At 38.4% G+C, this 24025-nt stretch overlaps 1 protein-coding gene and 1 non-coding gene across 4 annotated transcripts; one reads left to right on the top strand and one right to left on the bottom strand.

Annotated features, from left to right (window-relative positions):
• Window positions 1-5762: 5762 nt before the first annotated feature.
• Window positions 5763-5836, top strand: TRNAM-CAU (transfer RNA methionine (anticodon CAU)). Its single transcript has one exon. It is a non-coding gene; the product is annotated as a tRNA-Met (tRNA).
• Window positions 5837-18979: 13143 nt separating this feature from the next.
• On the bottom strand, window positions 18980-23498 carry LOC144704455 (uncharacterized). Of its 3 annotated transcripts, none has more exons than XM_078576880.1 (10): window positions 23360-23498; window positions 22747-22850; window positions 22443-22657; window positions 22207-22330; window positions 22060-22131; window positions 21859-21985; window positions 21315-21739; window positions 20635-20810; window positions 20270-20359; window positions 18980-19347 (listed from the first exon to the last, which is right to left on the bottom strand). In XM_078576880.1, exons 2-10 carry the CDS (start codon window positions 22765-22767, stop codon window positions 19236-19238), a joined length of 1362 nt encoding a protein of 453 aa, XP_078433006.1. In that variant the 5' UTR covers window positions 22768-22850; window positions 23360-23498; the 3' UTR covers window positions 18980-19235. The 3 variants fall into 3 exon arrangements, with proteins under 3 accessions (XP_078433006.1, XP_078433008.1, XP_078433007.1); XM_078576882.1 differs by having other exon boundaries at window positions 20270-20352; XM_078576881.1 differs by having other exon boundaries at window positions 21315-21727.
• Between the last annotated feature and the right edge of the window lie 527 nt (window positions 23499-24025).

Raw genomic sequence — 24025 nt, 5'->3', positions numbered from 1 at the left:
AATCAAACCCAGTTTCCTTATTCTGGTGATGCGGATCCATACGGTTGGAATCCTGATTTTCTGAAAAATGCTGGTGATGATCTTGCAACAGTTCCGATTCTCTTTCCCAAAAAAGAAGAGCTATTCTTCTTGAAAAGGCCTTGTCGGTCTCTTCAAGAGAAGAAAAGTGAAAATATAGAAGCGAGGAAGTCTGTTCGCTCCTCAAACCATGTTGACCATTGGGGATGTTTGCATGATCCTAGGACTCTAGTGGCTTATATCACTAGACTGGTTTATTTCCAATTGTAATCTGTTGACTCTCAGAATATTATCGAATGATTGCATATATCCTCTACAAACATATGAATAATTCAGACCAGCTAACTTCCCGTCATCAAATGAAGCTCAACAAATTTTGAGGAACAAAAGGCAATTCCGTTGCTTCACTCAAAATGTGATCTAGAGAAAATCTGGGTACTTTCTCTCGAACAATCTTTTTATGTTGATGATCTTAAATTTTCTTATCCTACAATATTTGATGAGACACTACGATACCCACCCAAATGCTCTTGTGATCATAGGATACATTTAATTCCTGGATCTGAACATGTTAACAACAGTTGTATCGATATTTTCACTTGCATAAAAATGAGTTAGAACAGCTGATAAAGGAACTCATTGATTCACAAATTATTTGGCATTCTTCAAGTCCCTACTCTAGCCCGGTACTATTGATCAAGAAAAAGGGAGTTGGCTGGTGCATATGTATAGACTATCGCGCTCTGAATCGAATCACAGTTCCTAACAGATTCCCCATTCCTGTTGTTGATGAACTTTTAGAAGAACTTCATGGAGCCAGTATTTTTACCAAATTGAACCTCAAATCTGGATATTGCCAAATTCGTATGTTCGAGGCAGACATCCACAAAACAGCTTTCGGACTCGCCTAGAATGCTATGAATTTACAGTCATGCCATTTGGGCTTTCTGTAGCACCAACTACATTTCAAGCCTTGATGAATTCTATCTTCAATCCCTATCTTTGTAAATTTGTATTGGTCTTCTTTGGAGAAGAGATAGGCCACGCGGTCCGCCGCGTTGCCGTAGGGCTGGAGGCGGCAGTGCAGGCGGCGGTGGAGTTCTTGAACAAGGCGGTGAAGCCAGTTCAGTTGAGGGGCCAAAGCTGAGGGTGGCCAAGGCCGGTGACGCCTTTGCTGAGCTCGCCAACCCCTGCGGCTACGCCATGGCGGTGATGCCATCGGTGAAGGGCCTCATCCCTGAACATCTTCTCTGCTTCATCGGCACGTAGTTGCTGAAGCAACCTGTCTCCTGTGGACCACAACCAAATCTCCTCGAGCCACTCCAGTCGTCTCTGCCACAGTCATCCCTCTGAAGATGCATGTTTCCTATGATGAAGATCTGTCGTCAGAGGAGGCCAATTATGCATATCTACCTCAAGTTAATGAACCACCGCTGATACCATACAGGCATCCGCTTACAGCTGTCATTCGAACATTCCACAATGGCTATTACTCCTCATCATGGCAGCCACCATTGACACCATCCACATCGTTAGGTGGGTGTCGCACTATCATCATCAGGAGATCATGATGATACGGTGTTTAACATGTCATGAAGACGTATCATCATGAGCACGACGGCCATACCATCATTAAGACGGAAACAACCCTCTCTCTCTCTCTCTCTCTCTCTCTCTCTCTCTCTCTCTCTCTCTCTCTCTCTCTCTCTCTCCCTCTCTCTCTCTCTCTCTCTCTCTCTCTCACTCTCTCTTTCTCTCTCTCTCTCTCTCTCTCCCTCTCTCTCTCTCTCTCTCTCTCTCTCTCTCTCTCTCTCTCTCTCTCTCTCTCTCTCTCTCTCTCTCTCTCTCTCTCTCTCTCTCTCTCTCTCTCTCTCTTTCTCTCTCTCTCTACCTTTCTGTCTCTCTCTCTCTCTCTCTCTCTCTCTCTCTCTCTCTCTCTCTCTCTCTCTCTCTCTCGACTCTTTTTAAAGACGTTTGGGTTCTCATTTTTGGATATGGGATTTTCTTCTTTGTCCCATTCTATGCTATCTCTTCCTCTTCTTTTCTTCGTGTGACAAGATCTCTTCTTCATGTTCTCTCCTTTGAACCTCGTCTTTTAACAATGACAATGTTCTTTTTCTTCATCGTCAAAAGGCCTCATCATCAACAACATCATTAAGAACTACGTTCTTCATCATTATCATCATGATCATCATGAGCAACAACGTTCTTCATCATCATCATCTTCTTCTTCTTCTCCATTCCATTCTCATCTTCTTCTTCATATTCTTCCTCGTCATCTCCTCCAACTATTCCTCAATTCTCATCTTCATCACCATCGCCTTCTAGGTCTTTTAACAGCCATCATCATCAACAACAACATCATTTTTCTTTGTCATCAGCAGCCATCATCATCATCATCATCATTAAGAACAATGTTCTTCATCATTATTATGATGACAACGTTGTTCTTGTTCATCATCTTCTTCTTTTCATACCATCGCCATCATCTTCTTCTTTTCATACCATCGTCATCATCTTATTCATCATCATCATCACCTTCAAGGTCTTTTAACAGTGATCATCCTCTCTCCCTCTCTTTCCTCTCTTTTTTCTATCTTCTCTCTTCCTGTGCTCTCCTCTCTCTCCCCTCTCTTTTTTCTCTCTTCTTTCTTTCTTCTCTCTCCTCTCTTTTTTCACTCTTCTCTCTTTCTTCTGCTCCCTCTCTCTCTCTCCTCTCTCTTTCTTCTGCTCTCCTCTCTCCCTCTCCTTTCATTCTCTCTTCTATTTCTTATGCTCTCCTCTCTCCCTCTCCTTTCATTCTCTCTTCTATTTCTTCTGCTCTATCCTCTATCTTCTCTATCCTCTCTATTTCTCTCTCCTCTTTCCTCTCTCTCCTCTCTCCTGGTCAACCTGCGCTTTCTTCTGCTCGTCGAGCCCCGTCTAAACAGACTCAAATTTCTGAGCATGAAATTTGGGACTAAATTATTTTAGTCATATTTCGGAAAGGGAAAAAATAGTCCTCCAGTTATGTTTTCTCATTCCAAACTAAAGCCACAAAATCTCACAAGAAAATAAACAATATATGAAGAATTGAGCTAGCCAGTGATTTTAGACTCATTTTCAATGAATTTGGAGTAGGATTTTCTAGCATTTAAAAAGAATAGATTAATAAAACTCACCCCAAAGCCCATTTATTGTCATTTTCAAACTTTCTAAATAGAGAAACAATTAACTCAGTTTATCTTCCATTTTAGAGATGTTTTCTCATTTGATTGTCTTCTTAATCCATTAGCACATCTACCGGGGAAAAATCTGCATCAAAGACACAATTTGAAGGTAAAAATATCTATACGCATCCTTGGACTAGTTGCAAAAAGTTAAACCATTTTTTAAAATGATTTTCAGAATAAAAACTTTAGTAACCCCTATCGCTAAATAACCTGATACGAGTTTTCATTTGACGCTTTTAATGGGGATTTTTATGTTTTAAAATTTATATTTTGAAATAAATTTTTTATCCACCAAATTTATGTACTTTACTTGTCATCGTTTATTTACTTTTTCTAATTTTCCCTGACTTTATTATTTATCTTATTGGTGGATAATGATGATTAACATCACCTTATCCATGTTCTTGCATGACCTTCCATTTCTTGTATTTAATCCTATCCTCTTCTTCATCTTCATTCACCTCTGCACACTGTAAGCCTTCATTTACTTCTGATGTAACACGACGTCCGAGATTGAATGGATCGCATTACATCACAGGGGTGAACGAGTAAGCGTGTAAAAATAAGATCGAATGATAAGAATGTTTAGTAACATCATGATAAGTACGTGATCCCCGATGATCTGGGCACAAGCACAATAAATGACATGGAGTGTCGAGGCACGGACAGGCTCCCAAAGACCCGGGTTCTCGGTTCGAGGCCAATGGTGTATCAATTTATTAAATATTTCTCAACTCCTAATTCACTTGGCTATGTGTATCCATTCGATTCATTAAGTGATGACCAATTAATTATTATTTGTAACAATTGGTGTCAGTAAATCATCGAATTCATTAATGCTTGGAGTCAACTAATCATTGAATATTGTCGTTGATTGGCATCATTCAATCATGGAAAGATACCTTCAGGGAATAATGGCAATGATTAATGATGAATTTTATTACTTGTTTAACTGTAGCTATGACACGGCCCAATCAGAAAAAGTGAGCTTTAATCGCAATAATTATGATGCTGAGACCGAGAAAATGTGAATTATGTCTTATTTAATATTGTTTTTAATTTTGATTGGTCATAAGTTGTCGTGACCACTGATGTGTTACAAGACATATGCATGCATGTGTGCCCCTTGGCACATTGACGTGGTGTGCATTCACATGTTGGCACATCACACACCTCTTTCTTTATTTTATTTTTAATTGGTATTCCTTTCTTTCTGTATTTTTCTGCAGGGAACACATGGTGCAATGTGAGTCATAGATGGAGGATGACACAGGATAATTATGGCCAATCATCGTAATGGATGCCAAAGCAAAGATCAAATCCTAGAAGTGATGTTGTGGCGGTGATGAGGATGAGGAGAGAAAAATAATTGAATTAAATCAACGGCCAGAAATTCTCCAACTTCAATGATTAAATAATGAAAATTTAGAAGTTCAATTGAGCTGAAATATTGAGGCACCTCTGTCTTTCTCTCGTCTATCCATCCGTATGTTTGATATATAAATTGAGCCCAAGATCTTTGTTGAGATCATCGTGAAATGATTCATGCATATTATAAGTTGAGAAATAGAACAGTGCTCCCTAATATTTCTGAGAAAGAATATGAACTCGAATGATTATATCCCAGAAAATAAATTTGATTTGATGGACTGGATGCAACAAACCTATTGTCATGAATTAAAAAGGGAGTGGCATTATTTGAACCGTCTTGTTATCTTCAACCAATTTTGTGCTTCAATAACCTAAGGTAAGTGCTATAGCTTGTTTCCAATACTGAGCAGCTTGATTGGACCAAGCCTCTGCAACTTCAGAATCACCCTATCGAATAGCCTTCTCTCAGTGGTCAGAATAGGTAAATCAATTACTTTCCTTACAACCGTACTTGAGAGTTTCCTACCTCATACAGCTGAGGGATCAGTTATTTAGACGCACGTTGCATCTTACTCTACCCTATCTAACTTAACTAAATGAAATTTCTGATAAATCTATCCCTTTTTGGGGTGTAAACAGAACAAATTACTGACATAAGTTTCAAACTCTAATTTGAATCATTATCATTAAATTAGTCTTATCTTTTCTCCCACCTTCAGAAGAATGAAATATAGGTTAGGGATGGTATTTCCCATATCAAGGGAAAATATAGGTTATGAATATTTTTATGAAAGTTAACTATCTTGGTTTCATAGATGAAATTCATATAGAATTTTGGAAAAAGACTTTCTTCTACTTCACCTTTTATCATGAAATATCGATTGTGTGTTGAATCTTGTGAATCAAGGGAAAGTACAATACTCAAAATTTGGGGGTCAAAGAGTTTCATAAAAAATTTTGGTGGAAAAAATGTGAGTGAAAGATCCCACTCAATTCAATTTGATCCATGAATCTAAGAAATAGTGGGAATTCTTGATCTCTCTCAATATCTCTCTGAATTCGAAGATCCAGGATTTTAATTGATGTCGTTTAATTTTTATTTCTAAATATTTCGTTTCATTTGAAATTTGTTTATTCACGATGTAAAATGATCCATGTTATGCATCCATGGCTGAATGGTTAAAGCGCCCAACTCATAATTGTGAAATGCATAGGTTCAATTCCTGTTGGATGCACACAAATGGGAACATTCAAGTCAATAAGTTTTATGGGATTGGCTTTGTATCAATTGAATCTCATCATCCACACATAACAAATTGGTATGGTATATTCATACCATGACCTATGAATAGTAAGAACTCGAATTCATATCGATTCTTGAAACTCATAGGGAATAAAAATGGATTTATGGATGGAATCAAATATCCAGTATTTACCAGAAAAAATATTCGTTTATTGGGGAACACTCGATATACTTTTAATGTTGAATTAGGATCAACTAGGACAGAAATAAATCATAGGGTTAAACTCTTCTTTGGTGTCAAGGTAATAGTTATGAATAGTCATCGACTCCCGAGAACGGGTAGAAAAAGGGGACCTATTATGGGACATACAATGCAGTGTATACGTGTGATCAATACACTTGAAATGGGTTATTCTATTCCACCTCTTATAGAGAAAAGAACTTACAGCAATATACTTAATAACACGACGATATATTTATTCAAATCTTCTACCCCCAGCACAGAAAATGGAGCGGTAGACAGAAATGTGAAATCCAATCCATGAAATAATTTGATCTGTGGACAGCTTCTTTGTGGTAAAGGTCATTACGCCAGAGAAATCTACCGCAGGACATAGAGGGGGAGGTCATAAGCGTCTATACCATAAAATTGATTTTTTGACCCAATGAAAAAGACATATGGTAGAATCATAACCATAGTATACAAGCTTTGTTCAAGAATGAAATCTTATTGAAATTTTCTATAAATTGTTCATCCTTCGGAACTACCATATCACATCTCGGATCTGGCGAACTATGATGAATTGAGAGGATATTTTGTAAATACATAATTATCTTGAATATATCAACCATTTCTTTATTTTCTGATCATCTGGGAGGGACAAAAGAAACATATTTTTTTCTTAAAAAAAATCAGAGAAAAAAGAACAAATTGATCTTGCAAGATTCCCAAGAACTTTTTTGATTTCTTCCGAGAGGCCCTTCAATCTCCTGGTGCTTCAAAATTTTCTGAAATAAAACAAAGTCCTAATGATAAAAACCTTCTCCAAATTTTTCAACAAGCTATGATTAAAATTCATTTGACTGAAACAATTCAACATATTCCGTCATATGCTGATTTTTTTAAAATGTGTGCTCATCTAGTAGAAAGTAGAAAACCATTCAACTCCTTTAATCAAGCATAAAATAGGAGGAATAATTTTCTCCAAATCACTAACTGATTCAGGAGAAAGTGTAAATACTTTGCTCAAAGGCTTGTATGATAAATTAAAGCTCAGAGATTTCAAACCTGAATTTCCATAGCTTGTCGGAAGATATAGTTGTAAAAATATAACATTGCCGTTTTCTAGTAGACTTTATAAAGGCAAACATAAACTTTCTTATCTACAGATCCGGAAAACACAGATTGGGAGAAAAAGACAGCGAATTGACAATGATTAAGGAAAATGTATTAAAAAATATCTCTAAGTTGATGAAATATCCTGAAAAATATTGTGAGTACATTTTGTTGGTTGTCTCTTTGATGAAAGTGATTATGATGTTATGTATTCCTCAATCTCATGATTTTCAAGATGGTTTCTCTCTTCGAAATGATATTTGTACTGTTCTTTCAAAATTTGAGCTGAAGTGATTATCATCTACATTGAACTATGCATTTTTTAGGAGTCAATTATGAATTTCCTCATATCATCTCATCATCCTTATCTTCATGTCAAGAAACTAAATTTCTTACCATGATTAGGAACTATAAATCTGCCATTGGCTGGTTTATTTATGATATTAAAGAAATTGCTGTATCTACATGTGTTGATAGAACTTTTACTGATCCGAATGCTAAACCAAATGGAAAAAGTCAAAGGAAGCTCGAACCCATCATGAAAGAGTTAGTTAGAAAATTAATATTGAAATGGTTTGAAGCTGGATTTATTTACTCAATTTCTGATAGCCCTTGAGCTAGCCCTATGCATGCAATACCTAATAAAGCATGAATAAATGTGACGAATAATGAACAAAGGAAAGCTCACTAACCCCTGCCCTTTCTTGATTACATTCTAGAATACTAAATAGGTCAGATTTTTTTCTATATGGATTTTTAGGGTACAATCAAATAGAGATTCACCACGAAGATGTTGTTTGGAATGTTTGCATTTACGAGAATGTAGTTTGGATTACCGCTGCATTTCAGCAATGTATGACGGCCTTTTTCTTGGATCTAGTGGGCAAGTGCTCATATTTTTTATGGATGAATTTTCTGTTTTGGGTCAGGATTTTGATGCATGTTTGGCTAACTTATAAAAGGTCTTGTAGATATGTGTGGAAAAAAGCTAATGCTCAGTTAGGAAAAGTCACACTTCATGGTTCAAGAGGAAACAGTCTTAGATTATCTAGTCAACAGAATGGGATCAAGGTGAACAAGGCAAGGTGGAAGCCATCCAAAATCTTCCACTTCCCACCAAGACCATAGAACTTAGAGGATTACTTGGCCTCACAGTCTTCTATAGACGATTCATTAAAGACGTTACTAAATTATCAAAGCCATTGACCAATTTATTAGTAACAAATATGAATTTTGAAATTAATGATGCAGGGAAGCAAACATTTATGCTGATCAAGGTGTCTCTAATGAAAGCTCCAAATATACAAGCACCTACTTGATTCTTCTATTTGAGCTTATGCGTGATGTGTCTAACTTCATAGGGAGCGCTGTTCTTGGGACATTTGAAAAGAAGCCGGTGGCCATCTATTATGCTAGGTAGCAAGATCTCAGTGGAGGCTCAATTACATTACACTACAACTGAAACAGACTTGCTAGCCATTTTTTGCTTTAGATAAATTAATATTGTATTTTTAGGTAGTAAAGTAGTTATTTTTATGATCATGTTGCTACGAGATATTTCATGAATAATAAAGAAGCACAACCTAGATTACTTAGGTGGATCATACTAATGCAAAAATTTTCTATTTCAATAAAATATAGACGTGGATCTGATTTTTCATTATCAATAACTTATCTTGATTACATGTCAACACGACAACACCAATTTCTGAAAATTTTCATGATTAACAGATTCTTAGAGTTACCTGTAGAAGAACTCCATGGTTTGCACATAGAATCAATTATTTAGCTTCAGGATGAATCCCACATGAATGGAGTGTGCAAGAAATAATTTTCTCAGGGTGCTTCAATTTATTTTTGGGAGGATCCTGAACTGTCACTTATGTTCAGGCCATATTTTGAGGATATGTGTATGAAGAGGAACATAAGAGCATCTTAGAATTTTTTATTCATCTTTTTGTGGTGGATTTGTCTCCAAAACTTATTGCTTCAAAGTTTCTTGAATATGGATCATTTTGGTAAAGTTTATTTATAGATTCATTTGGTTTTTGTAAGAATTTCTTGAAATGTAATGCATGGTGAACCTTCACAATAATGATGTTATGACTTTGAAACCAATTATTGAGAGAGAAATATTTGACTTAAGAGGCATTGATATTATGGAACCTTTACACCATCAAATGGGCATGAATATATTCTGATGGTTGTAGATTACTTGTCCCAGTGGGTTGAAGCAATTCCCATTTGGACGAATGATCACGAGGTAGTATTGAAATTTGTAAATGATGGATATTTGCTCTAGATGTGGATGCTCTTGCGGCTTTATTAGTGATGGTGGATCACAATTCAACAACTCGCATTTCAGTTATCTACTTAAGAAATATGGGTTTCATCATAATATGACAACCCTAATTATCACTATTAAAATAATTAGATTGAAATTACCTATCGAGAAATCAATATCCTTATAAGGATCATAAGACCAGATGGTAAGGATTGAAATGAATTATTACATGATGCATTATGGGCTTGTAAAAGAGTTTATAAGCGACCCATTGTTATATCTCCTAATTTGGAAAATCTTGTCATCCTCCACTGAAGACTGAGCATCAAGCCTACTGGGAAATTAAGAAGTTGAATCTCAATTTATAAGATGCAAGGAAACACCGATGCTACAGCTTCAAGAGCTTTAGGAGTTGAGGAATGAGGCATAGGAGAAATCAGTGATTTATAAGGAAAAAATGAAAGCTTCTCATGATAACAAATTAAATATAAGAAAATTTTATGATATACAAATCATATCTGGACCACGCCAACCATAACCTCAAGATGCAACATGCAATACAATAAGAATCTCACAAATACTGAATTTGAGGCACAATAAGAACCCCAATTTATTTCATTTTTTTGCATTTTTTGTAAAATGAGGATGTCTCAAAATGATGACATGATTTTCTGGTGATGTGCATTATCCATGTAGAGCCATGACAGTAGCTTCATATGCCTTCAAGAGGCAAGCGCCATCTTAAAGTAATCCTATGAGAAGAATCCATTGTGTCTCTTTGTCTTCCACCAAGAATAGGATAAGTGTAGTGTAAAAAGAACATTATTACGAGAGGTTACAACCAAAGTGACATGTTAAAGAGTATCTCTTTTGTGACATTTTCCTCTCCATTATATATATTTTCCTTGTCCTCTATCCACTGATGAACTTATAGAATAGAGAAACAAAGATCAAGTACAAAGAGTAATTTTATTGATGGCTAATCGAGTCTAATCATATGTGCCTTCAGGCTAGGTACAAAGTCTATTGAGAATCATGACTTAGATCGAACCATTTCAAACTTGATTACATTGTAAAAAATGCATCCCAAAATTGAGCGCATAGATAAACCAAAAACATCACCTTCGCACAGTTACTTGAATATCTTCAAGCCTTTCAAATGTCACATAACTAGATGTATATGTTGGTTTCTATAGGCATTGACATGGATGAACAAATCAAAACACTCCACATCGGGAGACTAAAACAAAATCGAACAACATCACTAAAATCATGAAGCTAGGAACCTGTGCACAGATCATATCCATGATTTCTTGGATCCCAGAGCAAAACGAGTTGAGCTGCTCAAGCGTGCAACCTCTAGAAATATCCATGCGGTCCTTGGCACATTGGATGTCCTTATTCTCATTGGCGAGCCTCGTTCAATCTCCGCCGTCATTGTTATGTCGTCCCAATCGCATCGGGAATGGAGAGGAAGTGTGGGGAGAAAGGAGAAGAAGGGGAAGGCCCTTGAGAAATTATGGCCTGGGTGAATTTCATTCAAAGCCTTCCCCTATTTGTACTAAGTGGGTATTATTAATAAAAACCCCCAAAACTGAAGTATATCTTCAGACGTTTAAAAAACCTTTTGAGTGTGACCTTCTAGGCCCATGTATCAGTCTAGTTAATGACTCGAGTGGCCCAATAACATTTATTGGCCTTAAAAATTAATTAACAGTATCACCATATAGATTAAGCAACATCGGATTGATTTAATCCAATTGATAGGTTGAGTCTCCAACACGTGGGGTGTCAAGCTGCACCTCGTGCTCTAGAAGATACAAAGGAGTGTGTGTTGACTCACTCATAGAACTTGTCCCTCATCAGTTACCATATAGGCGGGACATGTTCCATGAGTGAGTCAATACACACTCCTTTGTATGTTCTAGAGCACTATGTGCAGCTTGGCACCCCACGTGTTGGAGACTCAACCTATCGATTGGATTATATCAATCAGACGTTAATAAATAAATATGATGATACAGTTAACTAATTTGGAATATAAGAAATTATATCTATATGTATGATCATCCTTTAATTAATCTATATGACGGAATCAAAGAAATTTTCCCGATGGGGAAGTTCTATAAATGTCCAAGAGACTTTTACAAATGTATACTCATACAATGATCTCATCATAATTCACTAAGTTCAATCATGTATTCATGGACTTCATTATTAACATCACATGTGCACTATAATGAATATGTCTATCAATGAACATGGAATGTGTGATTGGCTTGTCGAACACATATATTTCCATCAGTATCCAAGCAATCTTTTGGGCGTTGGATCTCTTCTTTTTTCCTCAATTTGTGTTTTATACATATGATTTCCTCTCCATTTTGTCTCACCAAAAGCTGCACTTGGGAATAACAAGAAAAAAGAGGGTTGTAATCAAGAATGACTCACATGGATATGAAAAAGAGGGTGCCCCTACTATGCATTGTATGAGTATAAGTTTGTAAAAGTCTCTTGGACATTTTCATAGAAGTCCCCCGTCCTCGAGAAAATTTCTTGGAAGTTACCAAACTTAGATTACATCCAACATCAATCATAAACTCACGTGTGACTCTCTAAGCCGATGTATCAGTCAATTTAATAACTCTAATTTACAAATGACATTTTGTGGCTAACCTTATTGAATTAACTATTGTTCAACTTACCATGATAGATAAGTGAGTTGCTACAGAATGGGGTGTCAGCTAAACCTTCTGTTCTAGAAAATACAAAGGAGTATGATAATTATGTAATGTAATATTTTCCATCATCCTTTACCATATTTGTTTAGATGATTGATAACATGTTATCAGAACAAGCATTTTTATCATTATTCACCAACTGTACTACATTATTAGAATGGATTCACTACATGTTGTCATCAATCCGTATGATTTTCATATTCATCCCATCTTTTGTATGAAGTCTGGACGTTTGACCTTTTTCAAGACCCAACTACCAGAACATAATCATATTTATTGAAAAAACATTGTTGAAAGAGATTGTAGGAAAGAAATGCAATGAATGGAGTAGTGAGGATAATGATTGAAACAAAAGGTCTTAAACCAAAGTGGCCTACTTGTAATGATTTCTCACATATTACTGATTCGTAGTATGAAGAGCTTGATAGAAGGATCCAAGAATAAAATGATTTTGGTGAAAGTTTCACCAAATTTGATTTATGGTTAAAAGGTATTAGTTTAAGATTAGGAAAAGTTCACATGTGATTCTGAAATTTTCAATATTTGTCTTCATTTTTGGAATTTCAATTTTGAATTCTTAAAATCTATATGGCAAAAAACATATTGAGGGCAACTGCCAAATGGTCCACAAACACAAGATACTTAACCCTCACATGCACAACTTCACATGTGGGGCTCATGTGTCGCACCACACACTTGTTGAACATGTCTAATGAGCCTGATTTATCTAGTAAATGTGGGAAACCCACGTAACCCACTTACTTTAAATGTGGGACAAAACTTCTGTTTTTTCTAGGGCATGTGGCATAATTTTGAACATTGATTGGGCAGCTAAATTGACATAGTCTGTATTCACTTAAGTGTAGGGGTATGGTGGCATTCCCTATCAGGAAAAGAATTAAATTAATCAAGATAAATAAGGCCTCGATGCATGGCTCTATTGAGCATCTCCATTGAACTTTGATGATCTCAATGGGTGGCTACGTTTTTTGTGCCCTCTTTCATTTATTTCTCTCTCCTATCTCTCGATCTATTTTCCTTCATGTTTCATCTATGTGAGGCCATCTCATTCTAGCTGTTGCGCTTTTGATGAAGTATCGGGCGAAAGGAAATGTCCCAATTACTTAAAAATTATTTTTTGTTAATTTTTCATGGACTGTCTCTAATTCTAAATTTGAACTCATGTATTGGATTCTTCTTGAATTGTTGTTGATCCTTAGTGCTCCATGTCCTCTTGAGTACGGAAAATTATTTATTAGGTTGTCAATGGAATATTAGAAAAAGGTTTCTCCAATGCTTTCCCAAATGGATAGGTACTGAATTGATTGAATAATTAGGATTTATAAGTTGGTTTAACCCTTAGTACTTGGCAGATGATAAGTCCAAATTTAGGGGTTTTATGTCATTGTTTAGATTCATACTTAACCATTCATAATTATGAAAATTTCCACTTAAATACTCTATAATTCACAAAAGGAAAGTAAAAATCGATCCACAAAGAGGCAGAAATTTAATTTCATAAATTATTCACAAGCTTGGGATGAAGAAAATAATTTTAAAAGTTAAAAGTACAATTTCTGGGATTTGGGTAGTTTATATGATTTCCTATGATTTAAATTGAAGTAGAAATACAAAGAAAAACACAATATTTTACACTAGTTTCACTAATTTTGCTTGACAAAAGATATAAAAAATAAAAAAAATTAGAATTTTCTGGAATTTAATTTATACCAAAAACCACTAGAAATATTAAAAACGAGAGTTAGATATTTTTTTGAACTTTTTAGATGTTAAAATGATTTTATAGTTTTTTTCTGGATTTTCTGGATGTTTTATAATTTTTTTTGGAATTTTTAAATGCAGAAATTTTTTTCTATTGTTTCATATTTTTATTGATTTTTTAATTATTTTTAAATAATAAAAATCTAAAATCTAATTGCTCTCGTGATCGCTGGCGGCGGCAAAGCGGCGGCAGTGGTAGCGACGGCGGCAATGGACGGGGGTGGTGGCATAGTGGCGTCGTCGGTAGCAGCGGTGGCGGTGGAGCGGCGGTGGCGGCAGCGGACCGGATGGCTGGCGGGCCTGGTGTGGTCGATTAGGGCTGACCTTAGTGAGTTAGCTTGCTAAGGTTCAACCCAATTTGGCTAAGTCAAGACTTAGCCAAATGGACCCAATATGGTCAGGACTTAGCCAATTTTGCTAAGACCTGCACAGGGCTACCATGTGCATGTGGTCGTGTGCGCTGCCTACACATGGTCTGGCGGGCAGACGACTGTCCCTGCCGCACGACATCGAATAGTGTTTGCCCGTCCCAATACCGGTACCGGATGTCGGTATCGGGACGAATGCTGTACCGGATACCGGAAAGGCAATTTCTGGTATCCGGTTTTTTCGATATCCGGATGTCGGATATCGGGTGTCGATATCCGATACCGATATCCATCCGATTTGGCATCCGTCTCCGTCTCAAGAGGACAGATGCCGGTATCAGATGTCGGATGCGGATATCGAAAACCGATATCCGCATCGAATTACAATAAAAATAATGATATTTATAACTTATCAAGCATTTCGCACAGATGACGTGGACACAGGTGTACCAAGATAGCTTTCTATTTGGTCATTCATCTCATTTCTTATATACAGTCTCAGGTTTTTAATTTCTTCCATATGGGATATAAGGTTCAGGTTTTTTGTTAAACTCGGAATCCCTTTATCCCATATGGAAGGAAATAGAAATGTTTGTCTCTATATATTGGACGGCGTACTCATTATTTAATAAATTAATTTATATATATGACGCTCTTTAAAAACAGCATTAATAGATATAATATTATTTTAATATTAAATAATATAACGGCCTCATTTAATTTATACACAAAAAATTTTCTAATATCTCCCATGTGGAATAACGGGATTCAGAGTTTACATTAACTTTGAATCCTGTTATCCCATATGGAAGAAAAAAAAAATTGCGCACTATATATTAATGGGCATTGATCATAAATCAAAAACTGTACAATGTGTTTAAAACTAAGAGGTAGTGTGTGAAATAAAGTTTATTTTTATCGGTCGATACCGGTTCCCATATCCAGATACCGGTTCCAATATTCGGATATCGAAAACCGATATCCAGCATTCGGTATCCGTCTCCGACATCCGGATGTTGGAAAACCAATATCTGCTATCCGGTATCCGCCTCGTCCTCACCCGCCCGAAATCCGATACTGATATCCGTCTAACCCCTTCTAGACAGATATCGACCGATATCCGATATCCGTCTAACCCCTTCTAGACAGATATCGACCGATATCCGATATCCGATATCCAACACCGTCTCATTTTTTCCTGAATATCGGATATCAGTTGTCCGATACTGGATGACGGACGGATATCGGTTGGGCGAACACTAACATCAAACGATGGCGGCTATGTGAGGGAAAATTTGAGTTTTGAAAGGATAAAAAGTGATATTTAAATGCAATTTTTTTCGGATTTGAAGTAGGGAATGCTTAAGGATCTCGAGAGATATAGGGAGATATTTTAGAGTGAGAAATAAATGTGTTTAGAGAGAGAAAATTTTGAAATGAGATAATAGAGAGAAATTGAATAGATGGAGAGAGAAAATGAAGAGAGAGTGTAGGAGTTTAAGATAGAGTTTGAATGTGCAAATGAAGAAGCTTTTTAATGAAATTTTTAGGGTGGTAACTAGGGATATGGATGAAGGTATAGAGAGAGAAATAACCAATTCTAGAGAGAGAGTAGATAAAATGAGTGTTTAGAGTGAGAAAATGATCATTTTTTAGGGTAAATGGATAGATAAAGATGGGGAAAATAGAAATTTAAGTTCCTAAAACCTCAATGCAATTTTACTGATACCTCAATGCTTCCTCATATTTTTACTGATACTCATATTTTTCAAGGATCGGGCATTTTTAATGCAAGGATCATGCATTTCTCAATGCAAACAAGAGATGTGACTAAGAGAAAATTTTAATAAACTTACATTAGTCAGATTGAACAACCTGGATTTTGAAAAATGTCTTGTCCTGCTGGCCAGCCACTTGCTAGGCCCATGTATTTTTCTAGTTAATAACTTTATTGACCCACTAACAATTATTGACCAACCTTATTAATTAATTATATCAACATAAAGATTAATTAAATAAGGATCAATTTAACCCAATCGATATGTTAAGTTTCCAGCCTGTGGGATGCCAAGCTGCACCTCCTACTCTAGATGACACTGAGTAGTGTTGAACTCTCTCATGGAACCTTTATCATCATCGGTTATCATATATGTATAATCCGTCATCTGCATGAGACACTTAGACGACTTAGGGTATGATTTATCGTCAAACCCTAATCCATCATTCGATTAGTCCTGATGTGTAACGGTGATCAATGGGTAACTCCTTCACCAATATCCTCACTACCCTGGCTAGGGATGTTTCTGCATCGTCTTCCTTGAATCAATCTCCTCTTATACCGAGGGCGGGTGATCCCGTCTTGACCACTCAATCATCTCCATGAGCTTCTCACTATATCCAAGCTATGACTTGTTTGAATCCCATGATTAGAGGCTCGTAAGTCATAGTCAAAATGTAGTCCTCCATTCACGAGATGTCCTTGGTGTCTCGAGTTAGTGGATCACTTATACAACTGTGACATGAATCAACCTGATTGACGTTTAGGTATAATACCATTTAAGGATTCGTTCGGATCAATACACTGAACTCTTTTTCCAAAGAGCAGCCACTATCTCTGCTTAATTTTGCAACACTTATAGCCACATGATCATCTATACTTATCGTATAAGTAGGATCAGCTAGTTTTTCTATCCGCCTAATTCAATGTTCGTCTCGACTATCCATCAAATAGAAATATTTGGAATACATATTTAAAGACTAGTGATCACTGTATTATGATCTCATCATAATTTACTAAGTCATTGCATGTATTCATGGATTTCATTATAAAACATCACACGGAATAAGAATGAAAGTAAATATTTTATTCAATGAGCTTAAATAAATATGTTAGTGTGATTGGCTTGACAACCACATAATATCTATCAATGTCCCACTTGGACAAAAGCCAATCACCCTTGTTCGATGATCCCATTGTTTGACAATGACACTCAGAGACTTCATGAGCTAACGGCTTAGTTAGTGGGTCTGCTATGTTGTTGGTTCATGGAACCCTTTTCATTACAATATCTCCTCGTGCAATGATCTCCCTAATCAAGTGAAATCACCTCAGAATGTGTTTTGACTTATGATGAGACCGTGGCTCTTTCTCTTGTGCTATTGCACCATTGTTGTCGCACAACAATGGAATAGGTTCTGAGATGGAAGGAACAACACCAAGTTCCGTGATGAATTTCTTCAACCAAACTGCTTCCTTTGCGGCCTGGGCTGCTGCTATGTATTCAACTTTTGGGGCCTATACGGTGTACCCTTCGCAGAGCTCCAAGATGATACTTGATGAGCACGAACATAACAACTACTCTATGGATCACCAACTCGGGGGACACAAACGAGCTGTTGGCACCTAAGGACTCCATTGCAACATGCAGCAATATCAATATTGTATATTTTTCCTTTGTGTCATGGCTGTGGGCAAGTGGGATCTGTGTGTAATTGGGATACTTACGCTCTCTTCACGACTATAAACTCTTCTAAACATTCAACCTTACATGTATAAAAATCTTGTTTGGTGGCATCGCAGGCATGGTTAAATCGATCTACGAGCACAATCCTTGGGTTGGTCATACCCAACACGGTGTTTTTGCCGTTATAAAAAACTTTAAGTTATCCTAGGATCATCATGATAATGAGTGGTTGTATGCACATGATAATTAATGATGAAAATGTTATATGAGGGAGTAATCATACTCATTTGTATGCAAGCCACAAGGTGTAGCTGGGACACTTACTTAACGGATCAAATGTGTTAAATTAATTAATTAATCTGTATGCTTAAATCATTAAAGTTATGAAGTAGACTGATATATGGACTTAGATAGTCATATGAATAAGATTTTTGGGCATTTGTGGATATACTTTGATTTGGGGGACTCTTGTTAAATTTTCACAACTCGAATAGGGGATAACACTCACTTTTGATTCTCATGCGAGTCACTCTGGGTGCTCTTCTTTCTCTTCTCTATCTCTTTTCAAGTGTTACTTTATTGTGAGACTAGATAATGCAGAAATGCAACCAGATATTTTTGCAGCACAATTTGAGAGAATGACATTGAGATGTAGCACGCTGAAGATGCATGGATACGTCTAGAAGTTGGACATCGAAACGACTAACATAGACTCATCCCAGTAACCAAGTGATTGAGGAAGTTGTTATGTGCCAAGTGATATGGTATTCTATGCTTTCAATGTTAAGATCCCCTTTTTATTTAGTCTTTTGATGTGCAGTTAATTTCAGAGAACCACTTTCTTATAGCGAAATGTGGGCGAGGTGAAATATGATCTAAATTATACAAATTAGGATAAAAGTATCACCAAGAGCTTTTATTATTTATTCTCTTAAACAGTAATTATTTTTCTGTGTTTGTTCTTTTCTCTACTTTAAATAATTATTAAGTCAGAATACCATAGTTTCAAATAGTGCACCTTATTGCATAAATACTTGTGATACACTATATTTGATATTAAATAGACCTACTTTTAATTATTCATGACTATATTAGTAAAAACTACATTTCATTGATATTTGAGAACAAACCTGTTTTTCTTAACTATCAAGTAAGGTATCTGATGGCAGACATTTCTTGTATTAATCAGGTGAAAATACAAATACCTGATATCAGTTGGCGATGTCAACTACATACACATGAAATTGATTCATTATTACATGGGCCAGGCCTAATGAGTTGAAGAAACCTTGTGCCATGTGGCGCAGCTTGGCTGCATGGGAGACCTCATGATAAGCATATATCAATCTCTCAACCTTTTTCCTCTCCCGTTTCACCAAGGTATATATCTCTCTCCACCATCTCTGTGTGGGGCTTTCACCTGCGCATGGTCTTCCGCCTCTTCGCCTCTCTCCTCATCCTCTCTCTCTCTTCCTCTTCCTCAATCAGCCGCAACTGCTCCTCATCCTCCTTTCTTGCAATTTTTGAGCTGCACCAAAAAACCCTTCCCAGTAAGCAAGGAGAAAAAATTCAAAAACCTCTCACGAGTAGGCAAGAAAAAGAGAAACCAGGAAAGCCTGCTTTCTCTCTCTATCAAACTACCCCTCGCTCTAAAAGGCAGTCCCATACATCACCTCCTTTGCTCCTCTCTATCTATGTCTCTTCTCTATCTAGAAGGCTCCTCTACACATCACCTTCTTTACTTCTCTCTCTGTCTATCTATCTACGTCTCTCTCTATATATATAGAAGACACCCCTAGAAATTACCTCGTTACCTTCTTTCTCTCTCTATATATATAAACATCCATGTCTTACCCTATGTAGAAGACACCCCAAGATGGCACAACCCCATACATCACCTCCTTAGTTCCTCTCTCTCTTTCTCTTGCTAGAGGCTCCACTGCACATCACCTCATTTGCCTCTCTCTCTCTCTCTCTCTCTCTCTCTCTCTCTCTCTCTCTCTCTCTCTCTCTCTCTCTCTCTCTCTCTCTCTCTCTCTCTCTCTCTCTCTCTCTCTCTCTCTCTCTCTCTCTCTCTCTCTCTCTCTCTCTCTCTCTCTCTCTCTCTCTCTCTCTCTCTACTTATATATATAAAATATAAGACAGCCCTAGAAATCATCTCCTTTCCTTCTTTCTCTCTCTATATATAAATATCCATGTCTCTCTCTCTATCTAGAAGATACCCCAAGATATCACCTCCTTTCTTTCTCTCTTATCCATATCTGTTTATTCTATCTCGATCTCTACTTAGAAGACACCATAGACATCACCTCCTTTGCTCATCTCTCTCTCTATCCAGAAGACACCCCAAACATCTCCTCATTTGATCCACTCTCTCTTTCTATCTAGAAGACACCCTCGACATCTCTCTCTATCTACATTTATCTCTAGAGAGGACCCACAGACTTCACCTTCTTTTCTCCTCTTTCATGATGTCATCAAAATTGGCCTCCATGTCGCTGTCATCCCCGTCATCATCCCGGTACTTGCTCGACTGGTACCTAACAAATGAACATAATTTAGCATGTGTTATAGATCGAGAAAGAGAGCAGAGAAACGACCACAGTGAAATCAGAAGACATTTCTGGCCAGAGAGATAGAGAGAGAGGAACATTAGTGCGACTCAATCCTAGTAGGATAAATAATATTTTTTAGTTTTTAGGTAAGCTTCAAAATAAATTCGCCCCCACCCCTCTTTCTCTCTCTCTCTCTTAATCTTATAAATGTAGTGAGAGAAAAAAGAAATTCCTAAGGAAAGAATGACCAAGGCTAGTACCTGGACAACAACTTGGTCCTTAGAAAGCTCATCGGGTCATCAATATCATCGTCATCATCGTCAAAGGGGTTCCTTGGGCGGATACTCTTCTTCGAGTTTGGTGCCGGCGGCTTCTCTCTCCTTCGGCTTTCATCTCGGTCTCGCTCCACCGGCCCGATTGGCATCCTCTGCAACAGCTGCACCAAAAACCATGAACAGATCAGCCCAACCAGCCACTAGAAAGGCTATCAATATCAGAGGATGTGTCCTTCCTCTACGCCGTGGATGTATGAGGAGCCATCATCATTCATTCCCTCCAAAACCATCGCCCCATCCAGTCATCCAGATGGGTACCACAGGGTGCAAGACCTGTTTTGGGCGGAACCAGCATGGGTATAGAACATATATGTGACGGGTTTCCTACCAGTCCATCAGTTCCATACTGACCCCAAGAGAATTGACAGTCGAGGGTGGCTGCCAGGCGGGCAGCAGAGGTTTTATGCAGAAGGCCACAACCAAAATGTAGGTTGCCAGAAGCCCTCCGTATTGTCCAAAGGGTCAGGATGGAGTATGGAAGACTGTTGGGAACTGAAACAGTTCCCAGAAGGGGACCCTGTAAGAAAGGGATACCGTTTTGGATAGTATCCAGAAACAGGTCCCCCCTACAAACAACTACTTCCAGGGGTTGAGTGTAATAAGACCTGATGAGGTCTGGAAGAAGAGGTTGCTGAGCCACGGGAGGCCTGCTGCTTGGGCCTGGTAGGAGGCTCCCTTCTCTGTTGCGACGATGTGGTGGCAGACGTCCTGGGGGCCGGCGGCCTCTCTCTACTCAAAGGGTTCTTCGACGGTGTCTGGGACGAAGAAGGGATAGGCTTTCTCACAGCAGGTGCCACCGGCCTGGTGGCGTTAACAGCTTTGCCAATGGCCTTGGGTGGTGCAATCTTGGGTTCCACTCTGGGTTGGTCTTGCCGGAAGGCAGGCCTGGCCCTGGGAGGAGGCTCTGACTTCTTTGATTGCCTCTCTAGTCTCTCCTGCTGCTGCTGCTGCCGCTGCTGCTGCTGCTGCTGCTGCTGCTGCTGCTGCTGCTGCTGCTGCTGCTGCCCAGTCCCACGACCTGAATAAAGGGCTAAGTTTTCAATGAGATCCTTTCCAGCCAGGGCAAGGATAAAAGAGGTTATTGATCCTGCGATTTTCTTCATCTGTTCCAAACGATAAAGGATAAAAGAGAAAAGTCAGCTGACTGACGAGGAGGAGGAGCTGAAGAAGAGGCAGCCTTTGGAGGCACAGTGGCGGGACCAGGAAGATCGGAGTCGTCTGAGAAAAGGAACGAGTAGTCGCGGGTCTCCTTGAACTTTTGTACCTTCTTCTGCACCTACAAATAGGGGAAAAAACAATTCAAACATGCGGTTCGTAAAGACCATCATCGTAGTACAAAAATTCATCTACCTCATTAATGACTGGGTGAGGTCTATCCCTCGGTATATGCTTCCCTTCAGAATTTGAGGATGACTGTCTTGCCTAAATGAACAAACAATAATGTCCTTCAGAGAAAGGGAGAGAAAGATAGAGAGAGAATCGTCAAAAGGACAATACTGCTGGTGTGGATGAGGGTTGACGTCGGACTACGTGACGATCTGACTCCCTGATAGACTTGCTTTCCTCAATCACCCGAGATGCAATTACCCGTTGCGACGGGCCAAAGAAAGAGCCAAATTGGCTGGTACACCGCACAGATCATTGATTAGTCTACAATATGATCTCTGATACCAATCAGGTACAGAAAAGCTTGTGAATGGGGACAAAAAATACTCTTCAGTCAAGACGCTCACGCATTGCTTGGTGCCTTATCTTTTTTGACTGATGAACGACCGGTACCAAGATCAGCAGCATTTTCCTTCTTGTATTTTCGCCTAATTTTTTCTTTAAGTTTTTCGCGCAACTTAAGAAAATCCACCAGTTCTTTGCTGGGTTCAGGATTTTCGTCTTCTTGATCATCCTCTTCTGCCTCATAGTTTTCGTATGTGTCATAGCTTTCATACGGTACCTGTAAAGTTTTAGAAATGGGTCTGCTTCATTTAGGATTCAGAGGACTGACTATTCTTCAAGATTGGGGATAAAGAGGAGAGATCTTACATATCTATTGTGCGCCATCATCGCTTCTATCACTTCGCTGCTCAAGTCCGAATGAAACTGAGAGAAAACCGCCCAACAAACTTTTCGCACATCCACATCAAAAGCTGAACACAACGAACTGTCAGATTGGACACATTTAACGCATCTTGTCTCCTAAATACAATAATCGCCTATTTCAAATAATATTGATTTGAAGAAATCTGAGAAGTATTTCTTGAAAATTTCGCATTTATCTAAAGTAAATGACAGAATCATTCCTGCCGCTAAGATAAATCTGTGGCTTGAACCAATATTTGGCCAATAAACGAATCCGACTGGATGAAAGCGACGAGTCAAGGATAACGAATCTAAATTCCCTAATTATCGTCCTCAGAAAAATAAGGAAACAACTGCCAGCGAATAAATGCGAAGAACCGAAATTCATTCCCCCCCATCCGTCACAAGGAACGGGTTCCCCCAGCAAAATCAAGAACAACCACCAGAACCCCACGTCAATATCGCCACCAAATCACAACCCTAATCCTAATTATCAAAAGGGGCACAAAATTACAGCAAATGGGAACTAAACAATCAGATTTGCAGAGAGCATAAGAGATGGAGCCAAGAGCAGCACCTTCAGGCGTAGGAGATGCGAAAGAGAGACCGCCGCCAGAGTGCTGCCGCCTCAGTGCGCAGATCCGCCGTGCTCCGCCACCATCACCGGCCTTCGCAGCCTAGGGCAAGTGGGAGACCGCGATCTCTGCGAAATTCAGAATTCAGGAAAGACCCTTATCACGCACGGTCTGCTATATTTTTAGGGAATTCCTGGGCCAAAATGGAAGGCCCAATAACAGTCAATGCAGAATCAAACGGTTGACTTTAAAGAAGGACTCGGTCTGACCCAAGTTTTGTCAAAGAGGACCGAACCAGACAGTTGGTCCGCTTTTCTTGGTCTGATCTATAGCTGGAGGATGAAAATGGATTACGTTTTTGAACAGACAGAACGGGATTGAACGGACTTCCGTTCCGTTATCCGTCCCTTTAAAATTTTTCATCCTTTCGTCACTCTTCACGGATTCGTCATCGTCACGAGACCATCATTCGTCTGTTCGGTCACTCGTCCATTGAAAAAATATGGACCAAAACGGATGTTCAAATGACAGAACGTTCATCGGCTTTTCCGCCTGCCACTGGTGGACCTTCTCCTCTGCCTGCCAGGCGGCGCCGTCTCCTCCACGGCCTGCACCATCCCCCTCCCCCCCCCTCTTTCAATGGACGAGTGACGCCGGCGGCCACTCTG

The sequence above is a fragment of the Wolffia australiana genome, chromosome 6, assembly GCF_029677425.1.
Source record: "Wolffia australiana isolate 7733 chromosome 6, ASM2967742v1".
Taxonomy (NCBI): domain Eukaryota; kingdom Viridiplantae; phylum Streptophyta; class Magnoliopsida; order Alismatales; family Araceae; genus Wolffia; species Wolffia australiana.
The sequence above is the reverse complement of the archived record's forward strand: the minus strand, read 5'-3'. Positions and strand labels throughout refer to the sequence as shown.

Bases quoted from the DNA above. Each gene is read 5' to 3' on its own strand.
- LOC144704455 (XM_078576880.1), bottom strand. From the start codon at position 22,767: ATGATGGCGCACAATAGATAT. The intron at 22,331-22,442 runs GTGAGCGTCTTG...GCGGTGTACCAG, and splicing joins GATAAGGCACCAAGCAATGC to CCAATTTGGCTCTTTCTTTG. The intron at 21,740-21,858 runs GTCAGTCAGCTG...TTGAAAACTTAG, and splicing joins TTCTTCAGCTCCTCCTCCTC to CCCTTTATTCAGGTCGTGGG.